This window comes from Fundulus heteroclitus, chromosome 13 (assembly GCF_011125445.2).
Source record: "Fundulus heteroclitus isolate FHET01 chromosome 13, MU-UCD_Fhet_4.1, whole genome shotgun sequence".
NCBI classification, from domain to species: domain Eukaryota; kingdom Metazoa; phylum Chordata; class Actinopteri; order Cyprinodontiformes; family Fundulidae; genus Fundulus; species Fundulus heteroclitus.
Genome location: NC_046373.1, coordinates 37,120,822 through 37,142,524, shown reverse-complemented (window position 1 = coordinate 37,142,524; position 21,703 = coordinate 37,120,822). Strand labels below are relative to the sequence as shown.

The 21,703-nt window shown below is 42.6% G+C and overlaps 1 protein-coding gene across 1 annotated transcript in view; it reads left to right on the top strand.

The window, feature by feature from the left end:
• Positions 1-2,660: 2,660 nt before the first annotated feature.
• Positions 2,661-21,703, top strand: part of lipea (lipase, hormone-sensitive a) — a 42,785-nt gene continuing 23,742 nt past the window's right edge. The window contains 8 exon segments of the mRNA XM_036144813.1: positions 2,661-2,751; positions 6,957-7,204; positions 12,668-12,952; positions 13,040-13,130; positions 13,211-13,356; positions 13,451-13,636; positions 15,801-15,953; positions 17,384-17,528. Of these exon segments, the coding sequence (XP_036000706.1) occupies positions 2,742-2,751; positions 6,957-7,204; positions 12,668-12,952; positions 13,040-13,130; positions 13,211-13,356; positions 13,451-13,636; positions 15,801-15,953; positions 17,384-17,528 (1,264 nt within the window). The 5' untranslated portion in view covers positions 2,661-2,741.

The following is a 21,703-nucleotide window of genomic DNA, read 5'->3' as shown; positions in this document are numbered from 1 at the left end:
ACCTGCTGGAAACTGGACCAGAACTTCCTCCCTGACCCGTCTGCTGGGTTCCTCTGTCTCCATGATGCTGGATGTTCTCTGATGTTCTCTGAAGAACTTGTGAGGCAAGAAACGGAACCGCTTCAGATTAAATTGCATCCAGATGGACTCTGGTTTCCAATAGAGGTAGACGCCTGGATTTTATTTTATTTATTTGAGTAAAGGAGGCTGAAAGAAACACACATAAAAAATTAAAACCATGACTCTTCTTCTTTCCACTTCAAATTAACACTCTACTTTGTTACATAAAACGTAATAAAATGATTGATTTCATCTCCTATAGGTGGGAACCACATCTGATTTAGATGCCACTCCTCTTTTAATCTATTCGCCCTGATCTTTAGATCACAGATGATTTAAAAACATTCATGAAGGTTTACTAGGGATTGTGATGCAAAAAAAAAAAAAAAAATAGAAAAAGAAATAGATTTAAAATTTTTCATTTAATATACATCCTGTACAGACCAACAGAAAAACAACCAAATCTGTAAATAGTTTGTGGAAAGGCTGGAAACATTAAAAGCATCCTTCTGTACGAAGGTATCAGTCAGGAGAAGTTACAAAAAGTGCCATGACACCATTTCCAAAATGTTTGGAAGTATTACATTAGGAAATGTAACAACTGAAAATTGTAGGTTTTATGTGATGTGATATTTTAACCAACATTTACTGTTTGACTATAAAAATAAATGTTTGAGGGAAAATGTAAAATGTTGCGATACGCTGGATGCATATGTGTGCACACTACAGGCGTCCCTGAACCCGCTGAACCTGAACACGTCTGCTGGGCATAACCACGTTTAAAACACAGACAGACAATAAAATGCACAAAATAATACTAATGCTTCTGTTTTTCTTTTCTCTAAATGCAGAAGTTAAGAAACAAATCTGAAAGTAATGATCTCTGTCCTGATATCTATTAGTTCCCATCGTAGGGCTGCGAGGCGAGACGATGCTGTTTTCACTCTGACTACAGCACATATCTGTGAAGCGTGCAATAATGGTGCAACCTGATCCATTGTGGCTACATTCCACAAATTCTGTTGTGACAGGAATCAATTTCCTGGAAGACAGATTTCATGTCCTTCAACAACCTGTAGCTCTTTACTTAAACCTACCTCATCTCGTATTGATTAGAAAATACCATTTCCAGCTCGACCCCTGCCTGATACAGTGGGACTGCTTCTCAGCGCCTTCAGGAAACAGGGAAACAGCATCGATGCAGCTGACTGGAGATCTGAGAGAGGCTCCGGTTGATCATCTACTGGCTTTGGGAAATACCTTGTTGGAGCTAAAATCATATTTAATGTCAAATTGTCATTTTTGGTGTCTTTCATATATTCAAACATGCTGAAGGCCCTTAAAGTACTTTCAAATCTACAAATCTTTACATAAAAGTACTGTCCGTCCGTCCGTCCGTCCGTCCGTCCGTCCGTCCGTATTCTTCCTCTTATCCGGGGTCGGGTCGCGGGGGTAGCAGCTTCAGGGAGGCCCAGACGTCCCTCTCCCCAGCCACTTGGAGAGGGACGTCCTAAAAGTACCTAAAATTGTTAATATTAAAAAAAACTTTATTTATATACCACCAGTTCACAGCAAATACCATTTATCCAGCTGAGTAAAAGTTTATCAAAAGACTATTGGTGCACAAAAATCAGCTTTTTATTAATTTATTTGAATTAGCTAAAAGTAGCAAGTATTTTCAGAAATATGACCCGAATCCTGTTATTAAAATAGACCAATTTTTTATAATCGAGCCCAAAACTGTTTGGAAACAGGATAACTAAATTTTTACAACAGCAAATGTACAAACCCATTTTTTATGTATGGATCTACAATGATTTATACATCAAAAATGTATTTGATTCAAATGTTTTATGCTCATATTTTGTGTAAGAGGTCAAATAATCCTAACACACTTTTTATACACATTTTTATACATATACATATAATGAGTAATTTGGACCTGACGACTTTGGCCCACATGGCAAAAAGTTTGGACACGCTAAATGTTAAATGTTCTGAGGGCCTATTATACATTTCAAGAGCACATATTTCATTTATTGACCATAAAATCTAAAAAAATATTTTCAACATGTCGATTAAATAAAAAAAAAAAAAAAAAAAAAAAAATATATATATATATATATATATATATATATATATATATATATATATATATATATATATATATATATATATATTTTTTTTTTTTTTTGCTTTACTTTTCTTGATTTAATGACGAAGACCAATAAACCTAACAGTCATGTTCTTGGACTGTGGGAGGAAGCTGGAGTACCCGGAGAGAACCCACGCATGCACAGGGAGAACATACAGAAAGACCTCAGGACGGGATTTGAACTAACAGCTGGCCAACTGCGAACTGTGCCACTGTGCAGCCTTAATTTAACTTAAATAACCAAATCAAATGAAATGTTATTTTATTTTCATTTAGTTTGTTTTTAATTTATTTAACTTTTCTTCAATTCAATTTAATTTCACCTACCTTTATTGAAATAAATGTAATTAATTTTTATTTAGCTGTATTTGATCAGATTTGTGTTTATTTTACTTTATTTGATCGTGTAATAACTTATTTCATGCTAACTGTTGCTTCTGTTAGCTAACCGCCTCAGGTGTGCGCGCTCCCCCCGTCGCGGGAGCGCGCGGACGGACAGGAACCGTCATGAAGGCAGAAGAAGAAGATGCGGCTCGGTGAGTCTCCCTCGCGGCTTTAAAACGCTCCAGAGTGTCACGTCTGGACGGCTTTTAGCGCTTTGACGGGCCACAGGTCGTCGGGGCGAAGCTCCGGTGGGTCCGCGGTACTCCACGGAGCTGCTACGCCCCAACTAAAGTCACCAAAGTCGGCGTCGTGCGCCAAGTTGCGCTCCGGAGGAAATGGTCGCTCTGGGCTTGGTTTCAGAGCGAAGCAGGAAACAAAAAGTGAGCAGGAGTGACTAAAAGTCGGACAGGTCTGCGTTGTTGACAGCTCCACGTCACCGTCAGCTGATGAGCTGAAAGGAGCGCCTCTGCGTGGGGGGGCCGTGGGGCTTTCACTGCGGGGACAGTGGGACATTGAGCTGGGAGACAAAGGCAGCCCAGCGCTGCAGGAACAGAGTGTCTGATCAGAGCTGCAGATAAAAACTTCAGCTGAGCTGGAGCTGGTCAGACCAGAGGAGTGGCTTCAGGAGTGGAAATAACTTCAGGAGTGGAAATAACTCCACAGGCTTTTACCTGCTGCACCCACAGGGTTGGTTTCTGAATGAACACACAGCAACTGGGATTAAAAGTGTTTAAACTGCAATCTAGTTATCGCTAAAAAGTTTACCCTCATCAGCCGCTGAGTGCTTATCAGTTTAGGCAACTCAGTCCGTAGAGTTTGATGTGATGTTCCTTTCCTGTAGACGTTTATTTCAGAGGTCAGACACTGATGTGGGACGGGAAGGCCTGCCTCGCTTCTTCCTGCTAAATCAGGGCTCGCCTCCACTGGGGGGCGCCAGAGCTCCTCAGGCGGGCTGCGACGTGAGGAAGAAACAAGACAAATTAAAAGCAACTTGGACATTTATCAGGGTTAACACTGATCAACATTAATCGATGGGAAGCGCGGAACGATGTAACGCCGGTGTTAAGATGAAAAGCGCGTTCCTGCTGGGGTGTGTATGCCTTGTCACAAGAAGAAAAAGGATTAAAGGTACATAGCAACGTAATATGCTTAATAAAAAAAAAAAAGCCGTTTAATCCTGATAAAATAAGGTTATATATACCAAGCCTCCATCTTGGTAGTGTTTTGATGGCCCTATTGGAGCTGAAATATAATTCGCTCTCGGGCGCCATTAGCAGATATAAACAGACGTGGCGCCATCTAGTGGCAGTATCGCAGAACTATCATAATGCTGGTTTGCTTAATTAATAAATCAATATTAAATAATGCCAAACTGAGCCTGATCCTCTGTAACGCCTTGCAGCAAAGCAGCAGCTCAGTGTGATGAAGACCAACGTTATTCATTAAATAAACAATCTACAACTACTTTTAGAGCCTCATATCAGAACATTTACCCACGTCAGTCAACTCTGCGTCACATCTGAGCCTCGGCAGGTTTGGCTTCAGTAAAAACCAACGTTCAGACTGGATTACCAGAGACTTTCCAGGCTTTTTCCTCTTTGAATCATATTTTATTTGTCTTTTTTTTCTCCGGAGTCTTGGACATTTCTTCATTGTTTCACCTGGAGATGCTAATAGCCGTTAGCCGCTTCCTTGTTTTAACCCCTGCTGCGCATGTACTTTTGTTAAAATAAATCGTTGTACTCAGAGCTCAAACTGTACGATGAAACCTCAGCGTTTAAAAGTTCTCACTGTACGTCTAAAACCTCAGACTCAGCGCCGCAGAGAGATGGCGCTACTCTGACTCGTCTATCATGAAGCCAAACGTAAACAGTAGAAGAAGAAAAAGGAGGAAGTGTGGAAATATTTCTGAAAGCCTCAGAGGAACATTAGTGGGAATGTGACGAAGTCGTCAGTGTTGATGGAAGAATTGCTCGACTGTCTCCTGCATCCTGAGGGCTTGTTGGTAAAAGTAATCCAGCACAGATTCCTCAGTGTTTCAGATTCACGTGACCAGGAACATGTTCTAGTAATAAAGCGTCTTCATCATATTAATTAATTTAATGCACGGTTGCATTCTGCAGGCATATCTGCACGTGTCTCTGCAGGACGTTGACTTTCAGGAAAATCAGTACAGAAATGTTACTGGTTTCAAAGATCACCCCACAGGTTCTCTAGTAAAAGTTCGTTTTCTAGGATTGAAGCAGGATTTCCTTCTCTTTCCTGTTAGAACTACAGATTTTTCTCCGTATCGATCTGAACGGCTCAAAGTCCTGATGGTGTCCCGTGTCGGCTTGTTTACGATTATTTACAGAGTTATGATTGTACTGCGCCTCGCAGAAGTATTCACACCCCAGAAACCTTTCCCCAGCTTGTCACATTTCAAGCACAAACTTTAATGTGTTTTATTGGCATCAACAGGAGAATTTAACATGTTTTACAGATAAAAGCTCAAATCTGTGGCATTCATTTGCATCCTGACCCATTTATTCTGATAGTCCTAAATGAAAAAGAGTGTAGCGACAAAGTAACGTGTTAACTTGAAGTGGAAAGAAGAAGAGTTATGGTTTTAATTATTTAGAAATCATATGTGAAAACTGTGTAGTGTGTTCCTTTAATCATATAAATGAAATAAAATCCAGGAATCTGCCTCTATTGGAAATAAGACTCCATCTGGATGCAATTTAATCTGAAGCGGTTCCGTTTCTGGCCGTAGAGGTTCTGTAGAGAACATTAGAGAACATCCAGCATCAGGGAACCCAGCAGACGGGTCAGGGAGGAGGTTCTGGTTCAGTTTACAGTAGGGCTGGGCGATATGGATTAAAAAATAAATCTCAGATTTTATCATACCAAGTCCGATTAATCGATTTTTTTCCCTCCTTTTTGTTTCATAAAAAGAAATTAAAGAAATTATTTTAAAACCTTGCTTTTTATGTCAAGCATTTTGTCAGGGAGTTGACCTGAATTCAAAGTGCAACTAAAAACAAGCTGTGAAACATGCTTGTAAAACAAGATGGCAGCCGTGCCATTATAAACAATTAAAATATAACTAAACATTTGCTGCTAGTGGTTTTACACATTGAGCTAAGAACAGGCTTCACTGCACTTGTGAACTTCAAACTAAGTTTAAAAAAAAGTAAATAAGTAAATTAATTACCTCGTATTATGGTAAATAAAAGTTTCTACTTAACAATAATTTGTCAATAATTTTGCCTAAACATATATTCAGCATCACATGCTGTTCTCTTCATGGAAACCCAATGAGTGTATTGGCAAAATAAAATCCAGATTTTCCAAAAATGAAATCTTAAAGAATTGTAAATTCGAATTAATCGATTAAATCGATTTATCGCCCGGCCCTACTTTCCAGCAGGTCAGGTTCTACAGAACCTCCCAGAGTTCTGACCATCATGTGGACCTGGAGAGAGGATGGACCACCTGCAGACCTACCAGGACATGGACGTCCACCTGGACTGACAGGCTGGACCAGGAGAGCATTGATCAGAGAAGCAGGAGGACCATGGTGGCTCTGGAGGAGCTGCAGAGTCCCACAGCTCAGGTCTGCTCGTCCTGAACTCCACAGAAGGAGAAGAAGCAGAAAGTTTGCATTTTGCCACAAAGGGTGTAGGAGTTACAGCAGAAACCTAACGCCCTGAAGTCTGCGTCCCCACAGTGAAACACGGTGGAGGCAGCGTCATGCTGTGGGAAGCAGGTCAGAGTTGATGGGAAGGACCGACCTGGAGGAGAACCTGTTAGACGCTGCAGGAGGCCAGAGACTGGGGAGGAGGTTCTCCTTCCAGCTGTTAGAACCAGCCTGAACATGCAGAGCTATTATGGGATGGCTTAGATCAGGCCAGATTCAGATTAGGTTAGAACGGCCTAGTCAAAGTCCAGACCTGAATCCAACTGACTGAGCTTGAGCTGTTTGGCAAATAATGACCAATCATGTCTGTAGACCTGCAGCCAAACATTCGTCTGTGTTTGTGTAACGCCACATTGTTGAGGGGGTGTGAATACTTTTGTTATTAAGGAGGTTTGTTCTGGTAAAATCCCTCCTGGGTGCAGAGACTCGGTTTCTTCCGTTGGTTCCAAAGTTCTGCCTCCAGGCTGCTGTGAGAATCCAACCCTTGACCGAGCAGATAACACGAGTACAGATTAATCACCGGGGGCTGGAGGCGTGAGCCCCGCAGGAGATCCACGCGTTTAACCTTGATGATCGTCCGTCTGCCTGCAGATACCGAGCACATCACATGTCTCCTCAGCCGATAGCCACACGGCCCCAGATAAGGAGCCTTAAAGCTCTGCTTTCCTCTTCCAGCCTCAGAAATGGATCACACGGCCGTGTTCGCAGCTCTGGAGAAGGTCTGCGAGGAGAACATCTGCGTCCTGTGCGGGCCGTCTGAGTCACCCTACGGCTCCATAACCACGCGCCTGGTCACCTGCATGAGGAAGATCCAGCAGCATGGCCGCGCCCTGGAGCCCGTGGTGGCCAGCTTCACCGCCGTCTACCATCACTATGACTTTGACTCGCAGACGCCGGGAAACGGATACCGCACCCTGGTCAAGGTAAGGCACGCCTCCCTGACCGGATCACCCGTATTATTATAATACCTGCAGATGCTGCCATCATTAAACCTTCCTCACAATCATTTTCTGACTCTAAGGCGCACTTAAAGTCCTTAAATCTTCTCAAAAGTTGATGGTACGGCTTATATTATTACCGTTTTGTTTACTGACTAAAAAAATCTGTTAAAATGTGTAAATATGACTTTGGTTAGCATGAAGCCGCTCCGCTCAATGGATATTAGGAGCATTACGGTACACTGAGTCACTACCTGAGGACCCCTGAGCTGTCTACCAGACTGCCTGACTGTAATGTCTAAACTAGAAGTGCATTAATTTAAGGCCGCCTGGAGTACACGCTAGCAACAATAAACTAGGGCTGAACAATTAATCGCATTTTCAATATAATCACGTTTTAAAAAAACGCAATTTCCAAATCGCAGAGTCTGCAATTTTTGGCTATGTAACAATTAGGGAATTAGACACGTCCTTTAGAGTTTATATAATCATACATAGCATTAAGTACAGGTCAATCAGTTTAATACATAGACTTACTTGTTGGTTGCACTTTATGTTCAACAAGGATTGATGTCCAAATCAACTAAAAGCTGTTCTCTTGAACAATATTCTGATTAATAGAAACATTAAAAGTTCATATTTAAAATAGTCCTTGTTTACAAACATCTTTATTTAGAGGCCATTTTTGTTGCTTGTGGTTAACGCAGAGAAAAGTCAAAATTGCAATTTTGGTTGAAATATATTGTAGTCAGAACGCAATTATTTCTGCTCTGAGTTTAGATGCTGTGGGTCTTTTAGCAACTAATCTGCACAGCAAGGAAACAAAATGATTTGTTGTTTTTATATGTTTAAAAAGACATGATAAATTAAACTGGGGGGAAAAATGGCATTAAATCGCAATATGAAGAAAAAAAAATCGCAATTAGATTATTTTCCAAAATCGTTCATTTAATATTAGTATTTAATATGTAAATATGACTTTAGCATCAAAGTGACTCCACTCTATGGATATTAGGAGCATTACGGTACACTGTGTCACTACCTGAGGACCCCTGAGCTGTCTACCAGACTGCCTGACTGACTGTAATGTCTAAACTAGAAGTGCATTCATGTAAGGCAGCCTGGAGTACGCGCTAGCAACAATAAACCTAGTAAGTTAATTAATATAAAGTTTATTTAGGCCTGATGTTAGAAACAGGGCAGTGTAGTCCAGCTACTCTGTCCTCCTGATAGAGACGATAGAGAGCTGTGGACGTGGAGGTGTGATGTTACAGACATGGGGAGAATATTTAATGCTCCTTATAGTCCAGTATATACGGTAATACGCTACATCCCAGCAGACAGCCTCACCTTCTACCTATATCTGAAACATTCCTGCATGAAAGTGAGTTTATGTCATAGATTAGAGGACATTTCTCTTTCCTCTAATCTATGACAGGACAGGGTGATTCATCCATGAATGAGTCGATGTCCGCTGGAACGTCACCTTCCACATAAATCAGCAGTTTACATATAAACCCGGCTGGAAGCGTCCTGATTGGATCAGGCGGCGTGTCTCTGCTGAGGGATCACCTGGTGGATCACCTGGTGGTGGATCACAGCTTCTCAGCAGCAGCCGGTCCAGTTGTTCCTCGGCTGGAACAGTTTTACGTTGATGTGAAGTTTTCATGGATGCTGCTTCCATCGGGTTCCTTTCGCTCTTTGGTTGGTCCCGTACGTCTCCTAGGATCTTTCTTCCGAATGAAAACCTTCAACATGACTCTCACACTGTTAGTCCGAGTAAAACAAGTTATATTCTGGAGAGAGTTCCTTCAGTGAAGGTGTGTCGTCCAGGTCCTGAAGCACCAAAGGACCTCCACCATGTTGGACTACAGGTGTGATGGACCTGAACAGGACCATCATCTTCCTAACAGGTTCCTCTTTCATCTCATCAGTCCACAGAATATCTTCCCAGGGATCATCAAGGTGTTGCTGGTTCTGTTCAGCAGTGGTTCTGGTCTAGGGTCTCTACCATGGAATCCATTTCTGCCCTGTCCCCTCCTGCTATTAAATCATTACCTCAGCTGAGGCTGGGAACCCTGAAGAGTTTAGATGTTCTGGATTCTTCTGGGACATCCCAGTAGGGCTGAACGATTTTGTAAAATAATCAAATTGCGATTTTTTTTTTTTTAATAACAAGATTTTTTATCAGTTTAATTTATCATGTGTTTTAAAATAAATACAAACAACAAATCAATTTGTTTCCTCGCCATGTGGATTAGTTGCTAAAAGACCCGCAGCATCTAAACTCAGAGCAGAAATTATTGCGTTCTGCCTACGATATATTTCAATCAAAATTGCAATTTTGACTTTTCTCTGCGTTAACCACAAGCAACAAAAATGGCTTCTAAATAAAGATGTTTGTAAACAAGGACTATTTTAAATATGAACTTTTAATGTTTCTATTGATCAGAATATTGTTCAAGAGAACAGCTTTTAATTGATTTGGACATCAATCCTTGTTGAACATAAAGTGCAACCAATAAGCAAGTCTATGTATTAAACTGATTGACCTGTACTTAGTGCTATGTATGATTATATAAACTCTAAAACAAGTAATAAAATTAGATTATCTCACTGCTGGAACTGTCTTCCCTTCCATGTGGAGGCAAACCCACTTTAAACATTTTACCAACACCTAAAGGACGCGTCTGATTCCCTAATTGTTACATAGCCAAAAATTGCAGACTCTGCGATTTGGAAATTTTGTTATTTTAAATCACGATTATATTGAAAATGCGATTAATTGTTCAGCCCTACATCCAAGATGAGTAATTGTGGAGTCGGCCTCTCCTGAGAAGGTTCTGCACCGTTATTTGTCCTCTCCATGAGAACATAGACGTGGATCAGAGTTCTTGCTGAGGTTCCCTGGAGTCCCAAAGCCTCTGGAATGGTTCTGCAACGGTTTCTTTCTTTAGATCCAGGCCTGCTTCCTGCCGCCTGACCGCATCTACAGATATGACATGATCGGCCATATTTTTGGTTCTCTGATTGAAGATTTTTTATTTATGATCCTTTTAATAAACGGATTAGTCCCTTGAAACTCAGTGTCTCATTTACAGGAGACACATAGAATTACAGCAATTTACAACAGCAATTACAAATTTAAATGTGTCCCAACATAGGGTTTAACATTTCATGACAAAAGTAAAATATGTACAAATGACCAAATAAAACAAGTACAGATTCCTTCAGACTCTATGTCCAGCCTTTGAATAAAACTATTCTCCCAGTGTGACCAGACTGGACGCTTCAGGTCCTGCTGAATGCGCTGCAGCTGCATTTATTATGCATACCCATTCATACAGACAGCATCTCCAGAGTCTAAAACACGCTGTTTCCAGGCCTGATTTGAGAAACATGATTTATTTACGTTAAAGCTGCTTGAGCTTAAACCTTTGTTAACAGACTTTCAATATGATCTTTAAGTGTCAAAGTATCATCAATATGTATACAGATGCATTTATAGGATGAAACAAAATTAATGTACTGTCCTGGTTTTATGACACTTTTAGACAGAGGTACCTTGTTTCTATTAGCAAATAATAAACCTTTAGTTTTACCTGCATTTAGTACCAACACAAATTCTGAAAGTTGAGACTAAAAAGCGTCAAAGGAAACCTTCAGATATTAATAAACAAAATCAATGGATTTAGAACGACAGTAGATCACAGAATCATCAGCATAGAGATGCAGAGCTGTATCGTTGAGACCCGGTTCCAGTGTGTTTATGTAAATGCTGAATAGAGTGGGCCCTAAAATTAAGCCTTGAGGGACTCCTTTAATAATGTCCAAATAACTTGATGTTAGACCACCAAGTTATACACACACCAATACTTTAAAAACCAAGCTGTGGTGTGATCTGTGAATCCAATGTCCAAAAGCCTTTGAAACAATATTATATGGTCAACCATGACAAAAGCCTTTTCACAGGTCCAGAAATAGAGCAGCACAATAATCTCAATCATCAAGTGCTTCAAATACGTAATTGAGAGCCTTCATAGTGGCAGAAACTGTTCCATGTCCCTTTCTAAAGCCAGATTGTTGCGGTGATAGAATGTTGTTGGAACATAAATGGAGCTTCGTCTGCTCATTTATTCATTTTTCAACTTTTGCATTTTGAAATGGGTCTGTAGTTATTTGCTGAAGTTGGGTCAGCACCTTTTTAGTAGAGGCAAGACAAAGACATTTTAAAATATGTGTGACTGGTTCTGCAGTGATGTCAGCAGCCAGGCGTAGAAAGTATGGAGAGAGATCGTCTGGGCCAGCAGATCTTCTGATATCCAGGTGTCTGAGCTCCCTATGAACGCTGCTAACAGAACATTTAGAAAGGGAAAAACTCTGGATTTAACCCTGATGGGTGAATGAGGCTTCGTCTTTACAAGTAACTCCATGACTTCTCAGTCTGCTGCTCCAAACTGGCCTGCTATCAGATTACAAAACACAGAGGGAGGCTGTTTAATTTTGCAACAGTGTAGTACTCACTGAGCTATATAATACACTGGAGTGCTGATTTTGCCGAAAAACTGAAGTCACTGGCCGCCATCTTGCTACTCCCTACTCTCCCAGAATCCCACAGGATTTGGTTGCAACAACAAGCAGTTTTCTGGCTGAGTGAAAACGTTTCACAGGTAATTCTACAGTCAGTGGATGTACTAACACTATTAACTACTAGGAAATTAGGTGCTGAAATATTTTACATGTTATTCATATTAAATATATATATGTATTTATAAGTATGTGTATATGTATATATGTAGATATATGTATACATATATGTAAATATATGTTTTTGTATATTGTTATTTATATATATATATATATATATATATATATGTATATATATATATATATTTAAATAGATAAAATGCTAAATATTTCAGCACATAACTTTCTCAGTACTTGATAGTTTTAGAACATAACATAAAACTATATGGCATTTGACATTTTAAAAGTTTTAATCCCCCCCTGAACATGAGAAAATCCTCGTTATTCGATGCTGTAGCGCACATATTCCCTAGTTACTGGGGGGAAATAGGGAGTACCAATATGGCGGCTGGTGGCTTCAAAGCGACTCGTTCTAACAGCGGGCTATTAGCACTCCAGTGTATTATATAGCTCAGTGGTAGTACCTCCAGTCGCCTGCAGGGGCGCTAAACCTGGAATTTACAGGTCTAGTGCCCCCTAGTGGCTGAAGGTTTTACAGCGCTGCTTTAACACAGACGGTCAGGTTTGTTTGGATAGCTTTACGCCTCCAGTAGACTGAATCGTTTTTGTATTCGTAAAATTTTATTTGATTTTAACATTTTTAGTGAGATAAACCTTAGAGCAACATAAGATAAACACTTTTACAGCTCTGCATGTAGCTCTCTTCTCCTCATAGTTTGTGTCCCGCTCTGTGTCGTCCAGGTCCTACAGTCCTGTCTTCTGCACATCGTCCACAAAGGCCGCTACATCGCGTCCAACTACAGGGGAGCCTTCTTCCGGGCGGAGCACAACGCCTCGGAGATGGAGGCGTACTGCAGCGCGCTCTGCCAGCTGCGGGCGCTGCTCCACCTGGCGCAGCGGCTGATCCACGACAACGACCACGGCCAGCTGTACACGCCGCAGGACGCCGACCTGAGCGGCCGCTTCGTGCAGGAGTACAGCTCCATGCACAAAGCCTGCTTCTACGGGCGCTGCCTGGGCTTCCAGGTGAGCCGACGGCGTCAGCCTCGTCCATCGCTCTACCTGCCCGGACCCTGTTAACCCTTTAAGGTCCGCTTTGCTTGGTTCCTCCAGTTCTCTCCTGCTCTGCGGCCGTTCCTCCAGACCATCGTGATCAGCATGGTGTCGTACGGGGAGACGTACGGGAAGCAGCAGTCTGGGATAGGTGAGGCTCCTCAGGTGAGGCTCCTCAGGTGAGGCTCCTCGGTCTCCGTCCGGCTCTAACGAGGCTTCCTCCCCCCGCAGGAACGGCCGCGCTGTCGCTGCTCACCTCGGGGAAGTACGTGATCGACCCGGAGCTGCGAGGGGCCGAGTTTGAGCGCATCACGCAGAATCTGGACCTGCACTTCTGGAAGTCCTTCTGGAACGTGACGGAGTCCAACATTTTATCAGTAGGCAGGGTCACATAGTCCTGTTTCATCTGATTACCAGAGGAGCCGCGCTGCGTTCCAGAAAGTCACGACTCGATGTTTTCTCTCTCCTCAGGGCTTCACCCGCATCGCCTCGAACCCGGTGCAGGTGAACCTGACGCTGACCGTGCCTCCTGCCAGCCTCCGCCTGCCTCTGGCCTCAGACCCCAGCCTGTCCACCACCGTATCGCCGCCCATCGCCCACTGGGGCCCCGGGCCCGTCTCCATGAGGCTGATCTCCTACGAGCTGCGAGACGGCCAGGTTAGAGAATAAACTCTTCAGAAATTAATCCAACGATCCACCAATCGTCTGTGAAACGGTGAAAAACGGACTAATAATAGGAAGCGTCGCTCTGCAGCTCCTCCATAACCAGACAGATTCTGGTCTGCTTTAACTCAGACCAGAATGTTTTTAATTGTTGCACAATTATCAGCCTGGAAAACGAGCTTCTGGTCAAAGAAGAAGAGTTTGCAGAGTTGCTGTAAAGAAGTATTTACCCCCTGATCCCAGGATCTAATGAATGCACCATCAGGGTTAACCCTTCAATTCCTTATAACAACTTCCCTCCCCTGCGCGACCCAGAGGAAGAAGAATACAATTCAATTTTATTTATATAGCACCAATCCACATCACATCATCTCAAGACTCTTTCCAAAGTCAGACTCCATCAGATCCTCCAGGTTGGTGAGAAAGTTTCCTCTCTAAGGAAACCCAGCAGGTTGCATCAAGTCTCTCCAAGCAGCATTCACTCCTCCTGAAAGAGCGTAGAGCCACAGTGGACAGTCGTCTGCATTGTTGATGGCTTTGCAGCAATCCCTCATACTGAGCATGCATGAAGCGACAGTGGAGAGGAAAACTCCCCTTTAACAAGGAGGAGAACCTCCAGCAGAACCAGAACCAGGCTCAGTGTGAACGCTCATCTGCCTCCACCCACTGGGGCTTAGAGAAGACAGAGCAGAGACACAGAAAGCTCAGAAGCTCACATTGACCCAGGAGTACTTTCTATGGTAGAGAAGACAGAGCAGAGACACAGAAAGCACAGAAGCTCACATTGACCCAGGAGTACTTTCTATGTTAGAGAAGACAGAGCAGAGACACAGAAAGCACAGAAGCTCACATTGACCCAGGAGTACTTTCTATGTTAGAGAAGACAGAGCAGAGACACAGAAAGCTCAGAAGCTCACATTGACCCAGGAGTACTTTCTATGTTAGAGAAGACAGAGCAGAGACACAGAAAGCTCAGAAGATCACATTGATCCAGGAGTACTTTCTATGTTAGATGGTAATAGAGGATGATCTGCCTCCCCTGATGATGTCACAGCTAACAGAACGCCAGACCACGTGTACCTTTAGAGAAAAATGACAGAGAACAAAAAGATAAAAGCTGAAATAACAACAAACAATGCAGATTGGAGAGCAGTAGGAGAACTCAGCAGAGAGAGAGAAACAGACCCTGATGTCCTCCAGCAGCCTAAGCCTATAGCAGCATAACTATAGAGGTAGCTCAGTGTAACATGAGCCACTCTGACTAGAAGCTTTGTCACAAAGGAAAGTTTTAAGCTTAGTCTTAAAAGTAGACGGGGTGTCTGCCTCACGGACCAAAACTGGGAGTTGGTTCCACAGGAGAGGAGCCTGATAGCTAAAGGATCTGCCTCCCATTCTACTTTTAGAGACTCTAGGAACCACCAGCAGACCTGCAGTCTGAGAGCGAAGTGCTCTGTTAGGAACATACGGGGTAATCAGAGCTCTGATATATGATGGAGCTTGATTATTAAGGGCTTTATACGTTAGAAGAAGAATTTTAAATTATATTCTTGATTTAACAGGAAGCCAATGAAGGGAAGCTTAAACAGGAGAAATATGATCCCTCTGGTTGATTTTCATCAGAACTCTTGCTGCAGCATTTTGGATCAGCTGAAGGCTTTGAACTGCATTTTGTGGACTTCCTGATAGTAAAGAATTACAATAGTCCAGCCTTGAAGTAACAAATGCATGGACTAGTTTTTCAGCTAGATGTTGATGTTCTCAGTGCCTCGAAGACATCAATCATGTGGTTTAGCAGCAGGGGAGGGAGGAGCTTCCTTTGAGCAGGTTGCAAAGCCCAGCTGATGATGTCATTGGTCTGGAAAGTTCTGATTGGTCTATTTCTACCGTGGCACCTTAGTTAATTGAATTTATAAAACGATTCACAGCATGTCGTCTCTGAGCACATAACAAAAAATGCAATTCAGGCCGTCATCCGGACGGATTCCCAGCCAGTTAGATCCGGTCCCTTTGATCCTGGTCCCGGTCCGGTTCAGTTTGTTCTCCGGGTTCACTGTTAATACCAGACGGCGAGAACCCAAAGGTCCGCTTCTTTTTACATAAGCTGCAGCTTTTCTTGCTCTGTCTCTCTGATAAAAACGTTGTTCCTTCTGGATTTTAGGACAGCGAGGAGCTGCTGAAGCTCTCCCAGGGCGACGTCGCCCCGATCTCATCGCCCCGTCTGCCCTGGGTCCAACAGAAGCCGCCGTCTCCCTGGCTGCTGGTCCACTTCCACGGAGGCGGCTTTGTGGCCCAAACATCTCGTTCCCACGAGGTAAACAACACACCATGACTTTCCTGAGGAAAAGCCGGGCGTACGCAGTACTAGGGCTGAACGATTTTGGAAAATAATCTAATTGCGATTTTTTTTTCTTAATATTGAGATTTAATGCGATTTTTTTTTTCCCCCAGTTTAATTTATCATGTCTTTTTAAACATATACAAACAACAAATCAATTTGTTTCCTCGCTGTGCAGATTAGTTGGTAAAACATCTGAACTCAGAGCAGAAATGATTGCGTTCTGCCTACAATATATTTCAACCAAAATTGCAATTTTGACTTTTCTCCGCATTAACCACAAGCAACAAAAATGGCCTCTAAATAAAGATGTTTGTAAACAAGGACTATTTAAAACAAGAACTTTTAATGTTTCTATTAATCAGAATATTATTCAAGAGAACAGCTTTTAATTGATTTGGACATCGATCCTTGTTGAACATAAAGTCCAACCAACAAGCAAGTCTATGTATTAAACTGATTGACCTGTACTTAATGCTATGTATGATTATATAAACTCTAAACAAGTAATACAATTAGATTATCTCACTGCTGCAACTGTCTTCCCTTCCATGTGGAGGCAAACCCACTTTAAACATTTTACCAACACCTAATGGACGTGTCTAATTCCCTAATTGTTAAATAGCCAAAAATTGCAGACTCTGCGATTTGGAAATTGCGTTATTTTAAATCATGATTATATTGAAAATGCGATTAATTGTTCAGCCCTACACGGTACGATGTTTTGCTCTTTTTGGGTCGATTCTTCAGTCGTTCCAGAACTTTGTGGATCAGGCTGAGTTTCAGCGTCATGGTGCGTGGTGCAGCATCCAGGGCGTAACGAGGGACCATCAGCCTCTCACCACCTCCTCCCCATCAGAGGAAAATCAAACATGTCTGACATCCAGTCGGCCCTCCTGAGGTGATGGAGAGCGCCTCCTGCTGGTGAAGCAGAGCTACGAGCCCATTTTCCCCAACCTCCACACTGAGCATGTGCAGACAGGGGAGTTCTTCTTCTTCTTCTTCTTCTTCTTCTTCTTCTTCTTCTTCTTCTTCTTCTTCTCAGAGGAAAACAGGAGAGGAGAGAATCATGGCGGCGGTACGTGTGACATGGAGTCAAACTACGGAGGAGAAACTGGTAGAATTACCAAGGCAGCGCGTTTGGTTCTAGTGAGCCTCATGTTTAACAGAGAGCATCCACACTTCCTCCTTTTTCTTCTTCTACTTTTTACGTTTGGCTTCAGGATAGACGAGTCTGAGTAGCGCCATCTCTCTGCGGCGCTGAGTCTGACGTTTTAGACGTACAGTGAGAACAGAGATGGAGAACTTTTAATCCCTGAAGTTTTATCGTACAGTTTACGCCCGTCTTAACGGATCCGCCGGGCAGCGCCGGTCTGATTGTTGTTTTTTTTTGTTTCATCCCTCAGAATTATCTGCGGAACTGGTCGAAGGAGCTGAGCGTCCCGATCCTGTCTGTCGACTACTCCCTGTCGCCTGAAGCGCCTTTTCCTCGCGCTCTGGAGGAATGTTTCTACGCCTACTGCTGGGCCCTGAACCACTGCCACCTGCTGGGTCCGTCTCTGTTTGGCTCTGCTGTCACCTTAGAGCAGGGTGGCGCCATCTAGGGGGGGCGTAGTGTAATTGCAGGGGGGCCATGGTAGAAACAGACTGGAAAAATAACCAATTTTCTGAGGTTATTTAAAATATATATATTGGTGGCGATGTTGAATTCAGTTACATAGTAAAATAGACGGATAAACTTAAAACAAATGCTCTTATGAGTTTTAGTTTTCTGATTTAATGAAGATAGCAGTTTATTTTATTAGATGGTTTACTGCAGTTGACTTTTCTTTGTTCAACTGTCAAAGATAGGTTGGAGGGGGGGGCGTGAAAACTTTCTTTTAAATCTCAGAGAAACAAAAAGAGCTCTCCACTGATCACTGATTCACACAGAACCTGACCAAAAGTATACACGCCTTTACACTCATGAACTAGAACTTCTCCACATTTTGTCATATTGATAGAAATATTGGGCTTTTAATCTGACAGCCAGGCCATACCTGATGGAGGAAAATCATTGATTGTGTGGTCTGGAGTCGTGTTCCGCCTCCCTGAGCCAGAACTTTGTAGAATCTCCTTTCTGGCTGCAGGTCCAGCTGCAGATCTTCAGAGTGAAACGTCTGCAGACACCTCGGCTTCACTCAGCGTAGGTGGAGAACATCTACGTACAAAACACAAAGATTCTCAATTAGATTCAGGTCTGGACTGTTGTGCCAGTTCAGACGTGACAGAAAGCGGTAACGGACTACGTTACCCACGATGCAATGTGGTCAAAATGGCCACCAACTCATGTGGTCAAAATGGCCACCAACTCCCATCACGCAACACGGCAAAATGGCCGCCGATCAAGGAAACAGCATCAATTCGGGACGTAACGGACTGCGTTACCCATGATGCAATGTGGTCAAAATGGCCACCAACTCCCATCACGCAACACGGCAAAATGGCCGCCGATCAAGATAAGGTTGCTATAGTGATGGCTATAAAAGCCGATCACACACGATGAGCTTCCTTCTTCCCTGGCTTTTAGCCAACCCGAGAAGACACGCACAGCTGATTCCCACGCCACGTGTTCGATTGCTCGCTGGACCGAGATTTTTCGACGCAACGGTTATTCCCTGCTTTATAACAGGAGGTCGACTTAAATAAGTACTTTTAAATTCCCTCTGATCAAAAGACTGAGAGACGCCGCATCTCCCACTGATCGAAGAGGACCCCGCTTTGTCTGGCCAACAAAGCGACTGACTGTGAACCCGGAGGAAGAAACGAAGCAGCTTCTTCCCCGTGCCGCTGCAGCCTGTGGACAACTGCGCTCGTCGAAGCGCGTCCAGAAAGCCACCCTCGGAGCGTTCCGGACCAGCCCCGAGGCAACTCAAAGTAACGGGGTTTTCCCCCTTTCATTTCTGTCTCACCAACAGGGTGTTTAGAAGTGCCTGGGCAGGCGGTAGAACTTTGTAGGTGTTGGTTAATGCTTTTATTCCACGACGAAGTTGGAATTATTTTGATGAACATTTTCTTTGTATGGGCATGCATTTTACAATTGATTTGCTGTGTTGATTTGTGATTCATCAATAACCCCGCCGTGGGTTACCGATTTATCTCTTTTCATCTTCTTCCCTGCTTCCCCCCTCTCTCTCTTTTTCGCTCCTTATCAGTTTAATTTCTTTGTCCGAGCTCAAGTCGCGGGCTTTGCTTTAAACTCCTAGTTAGCCCCCCCCCTCTCGAAACGAGGCATTGTCCCATCAGCGTAAGCGTGGTTACGTTATTAGGACCTCCCCTCATACGTCATCGTAGCAGCCATCTTGGGAGGGTCACGTGTATCTGGACTGTAGGTAGCTTAGCTGAACTAGCTTTGTGTAAGACATCAAAGCGTCCAGTGAGATTCCCGAAGCTGTTCTGTCTGTCAATGCTGATACGTGAAATGCCGATGTTTCGAGGGCGGTGTTAAACAACTTTGAGTTAAGTTAAGATCTGCTAACCGCTCATTTTAATCCATTGTTTATTTTTGTTTTGTTCTTTATTTCCACATATATATTTTGCATGTTTTAGTTTAGTAATGAGTAAGAATTCCAAAGTTGTTTGAATCAGAGAATTACTGTAACAGGGAATTGCTTTTGGTTCAATAAAACCAACCACTGCGGAATAGACATTGTTTTGTGTTCAGTCCAATTCACAGTTGCCTGGGTATTCAGAAATCAGAGCTAACCTCCTTTGGAGTTAACATCTGACATTAATACAGAGACAATATCATTGGATGGTGATAAGGAATAAGGATTTAAACTCTAATTGCAGTTACATTGGGGTTCTCACAGCCTGCTGGATAAACCTGGTCGGTTAACAGTCCGACCTGATCATTTATTCCAGCATAAATGAGTTCATAACAGAAAGTTAACTAATGCATTAGTGGTATAAATACTTGTAAGCTTATAGCTAACATCACCACCATTTGAACTATATTTGTTATAGCGAAATTTTGAGTTGAATGATTTATTATTTAAATTATAATACCAAATTATAATTAATAATAATAATAAGCATATTCAACCAGCTTATGGCATAGCATAAATTGGCTTTTCCCGGTGTGGGCTGGAGTCTACTTATTGGCGTTCCTTTAGACTAAATCGAATAACCAGCAACTTATGAATTGAATGAACACAATCCATATTCCAGCATTTTGACTGCTCACCTTGCCAAAAGGACTATTCAGTCATAATTGATTAAGGAGGTATCATTACTAAATATATACGTGTTTGTGGTGGTTTGAGGTTGTTAACCTGAGGTTTGAATATTGATTTCTGGACTGGAAGTCAGCTAGATTGAAATACACAGCAGCCAGCGTCTGCTACTTGTCAATCAGAGTCTGTGTCGTGTTCTGCTTTGAAAAGAGAGACCCTGCCTCCATCTGGTGGCCAGGATAGGTAGTTGCAGTCACGGTTTTAAAGACAGCTTAGATCGCTCAGTGTCCCGGAGGGACAGTTTTGAAAGTCAGTTTCTTTAAACTTACCTTATGGTTCCGCCCTTTTGTCTTCTTTAATTTTATTTTATTCATATTTTTTTTTTTTTTTTTCTCCTTTATCCCCTTCTGCTCATCATAAGTGGTCAAAATTGAGCTGTGATTTTGAAACTAAGGTTGCAATTTAGCGGTTTTTAACTGTCATTCTTTGCCACCTCTGAAGCTCCAAAACACTTTGCTATTTTCCACACATGTGTAGAGCACCTGTTCTTAAATAACTTACATCACAAACAAAGCCACAGCTTTATCACTTAATTACTGGCCGAAAGGTTAGTGGTCCATGTCACTCAAAGTTAATATTCTCAAAGTTAAACAAGCATATTAACCGTTCCTAAACATAGGAATTGTAAGTCGCAGGGTTGATTCTCCCCTGCGCAGCCTAATTAAACGCACGTAATCGAACCCACTTCCTGCAGTAGTGTGAGTCATAGTGCGTGTTTGCTGTTAACAGTTAAAGTGAAGCCACTTAACGGTTGTGTTAGCAGTTGTTGTTTAGCGCTGAGCTAAACTAAAGTGTATGCGTTGTTGCTTAGTGCTAAGCTAGAATACAGCGTTGTTATTTGTTGTCTGTCATTTAGCGCTCTGCTAAACTACAGTGTTACTTGTTGTGTTGTTATCCATAGCTGACAAAGAATGGATAGTAGCGGTTCTTCAGTCAAAGGAGCTGAAGGTCCAAACCATTCCATTGGAATGGAGGTCCAGGATGTCATTAGCTCACTGCTTAAAATGACACCGGACGAACAAACCCGTCTGAATCAGTTTAGCATAGAAGACTGTGAGAGGAGAATTCAGGAATTGGTGGAGGAGGTCCAGAGCAAACCTAAACATAGATTGGTAGCAGATGTTTTGGGTGAATTAACTGCGTTATACCACCGAAGGTTAACGCTAGAGACCAATCTGTGTAACAGAGAGGTTGAGAGGCGTGCTTTAGCTGAGGAAAGAATCAGGGAGCTAGAACAGAGAAATGTTCAGGGCAGCTGTCATCTCACAGAGGAGCGAGAGGAGGATCGCATTAGCTTGCAGACAGAAGGATCTGAGTGTGAGAACTCCAAAGGAAAACATGGAGATCACACCTGGAGGACATTGGATGAACTGGGCCCTCAGACACCTTCTGAGCGAAGGGTAAGCGAAGGTCAGGACAGATATAGCAGTGTGATACAGAAAGAAATGCCTA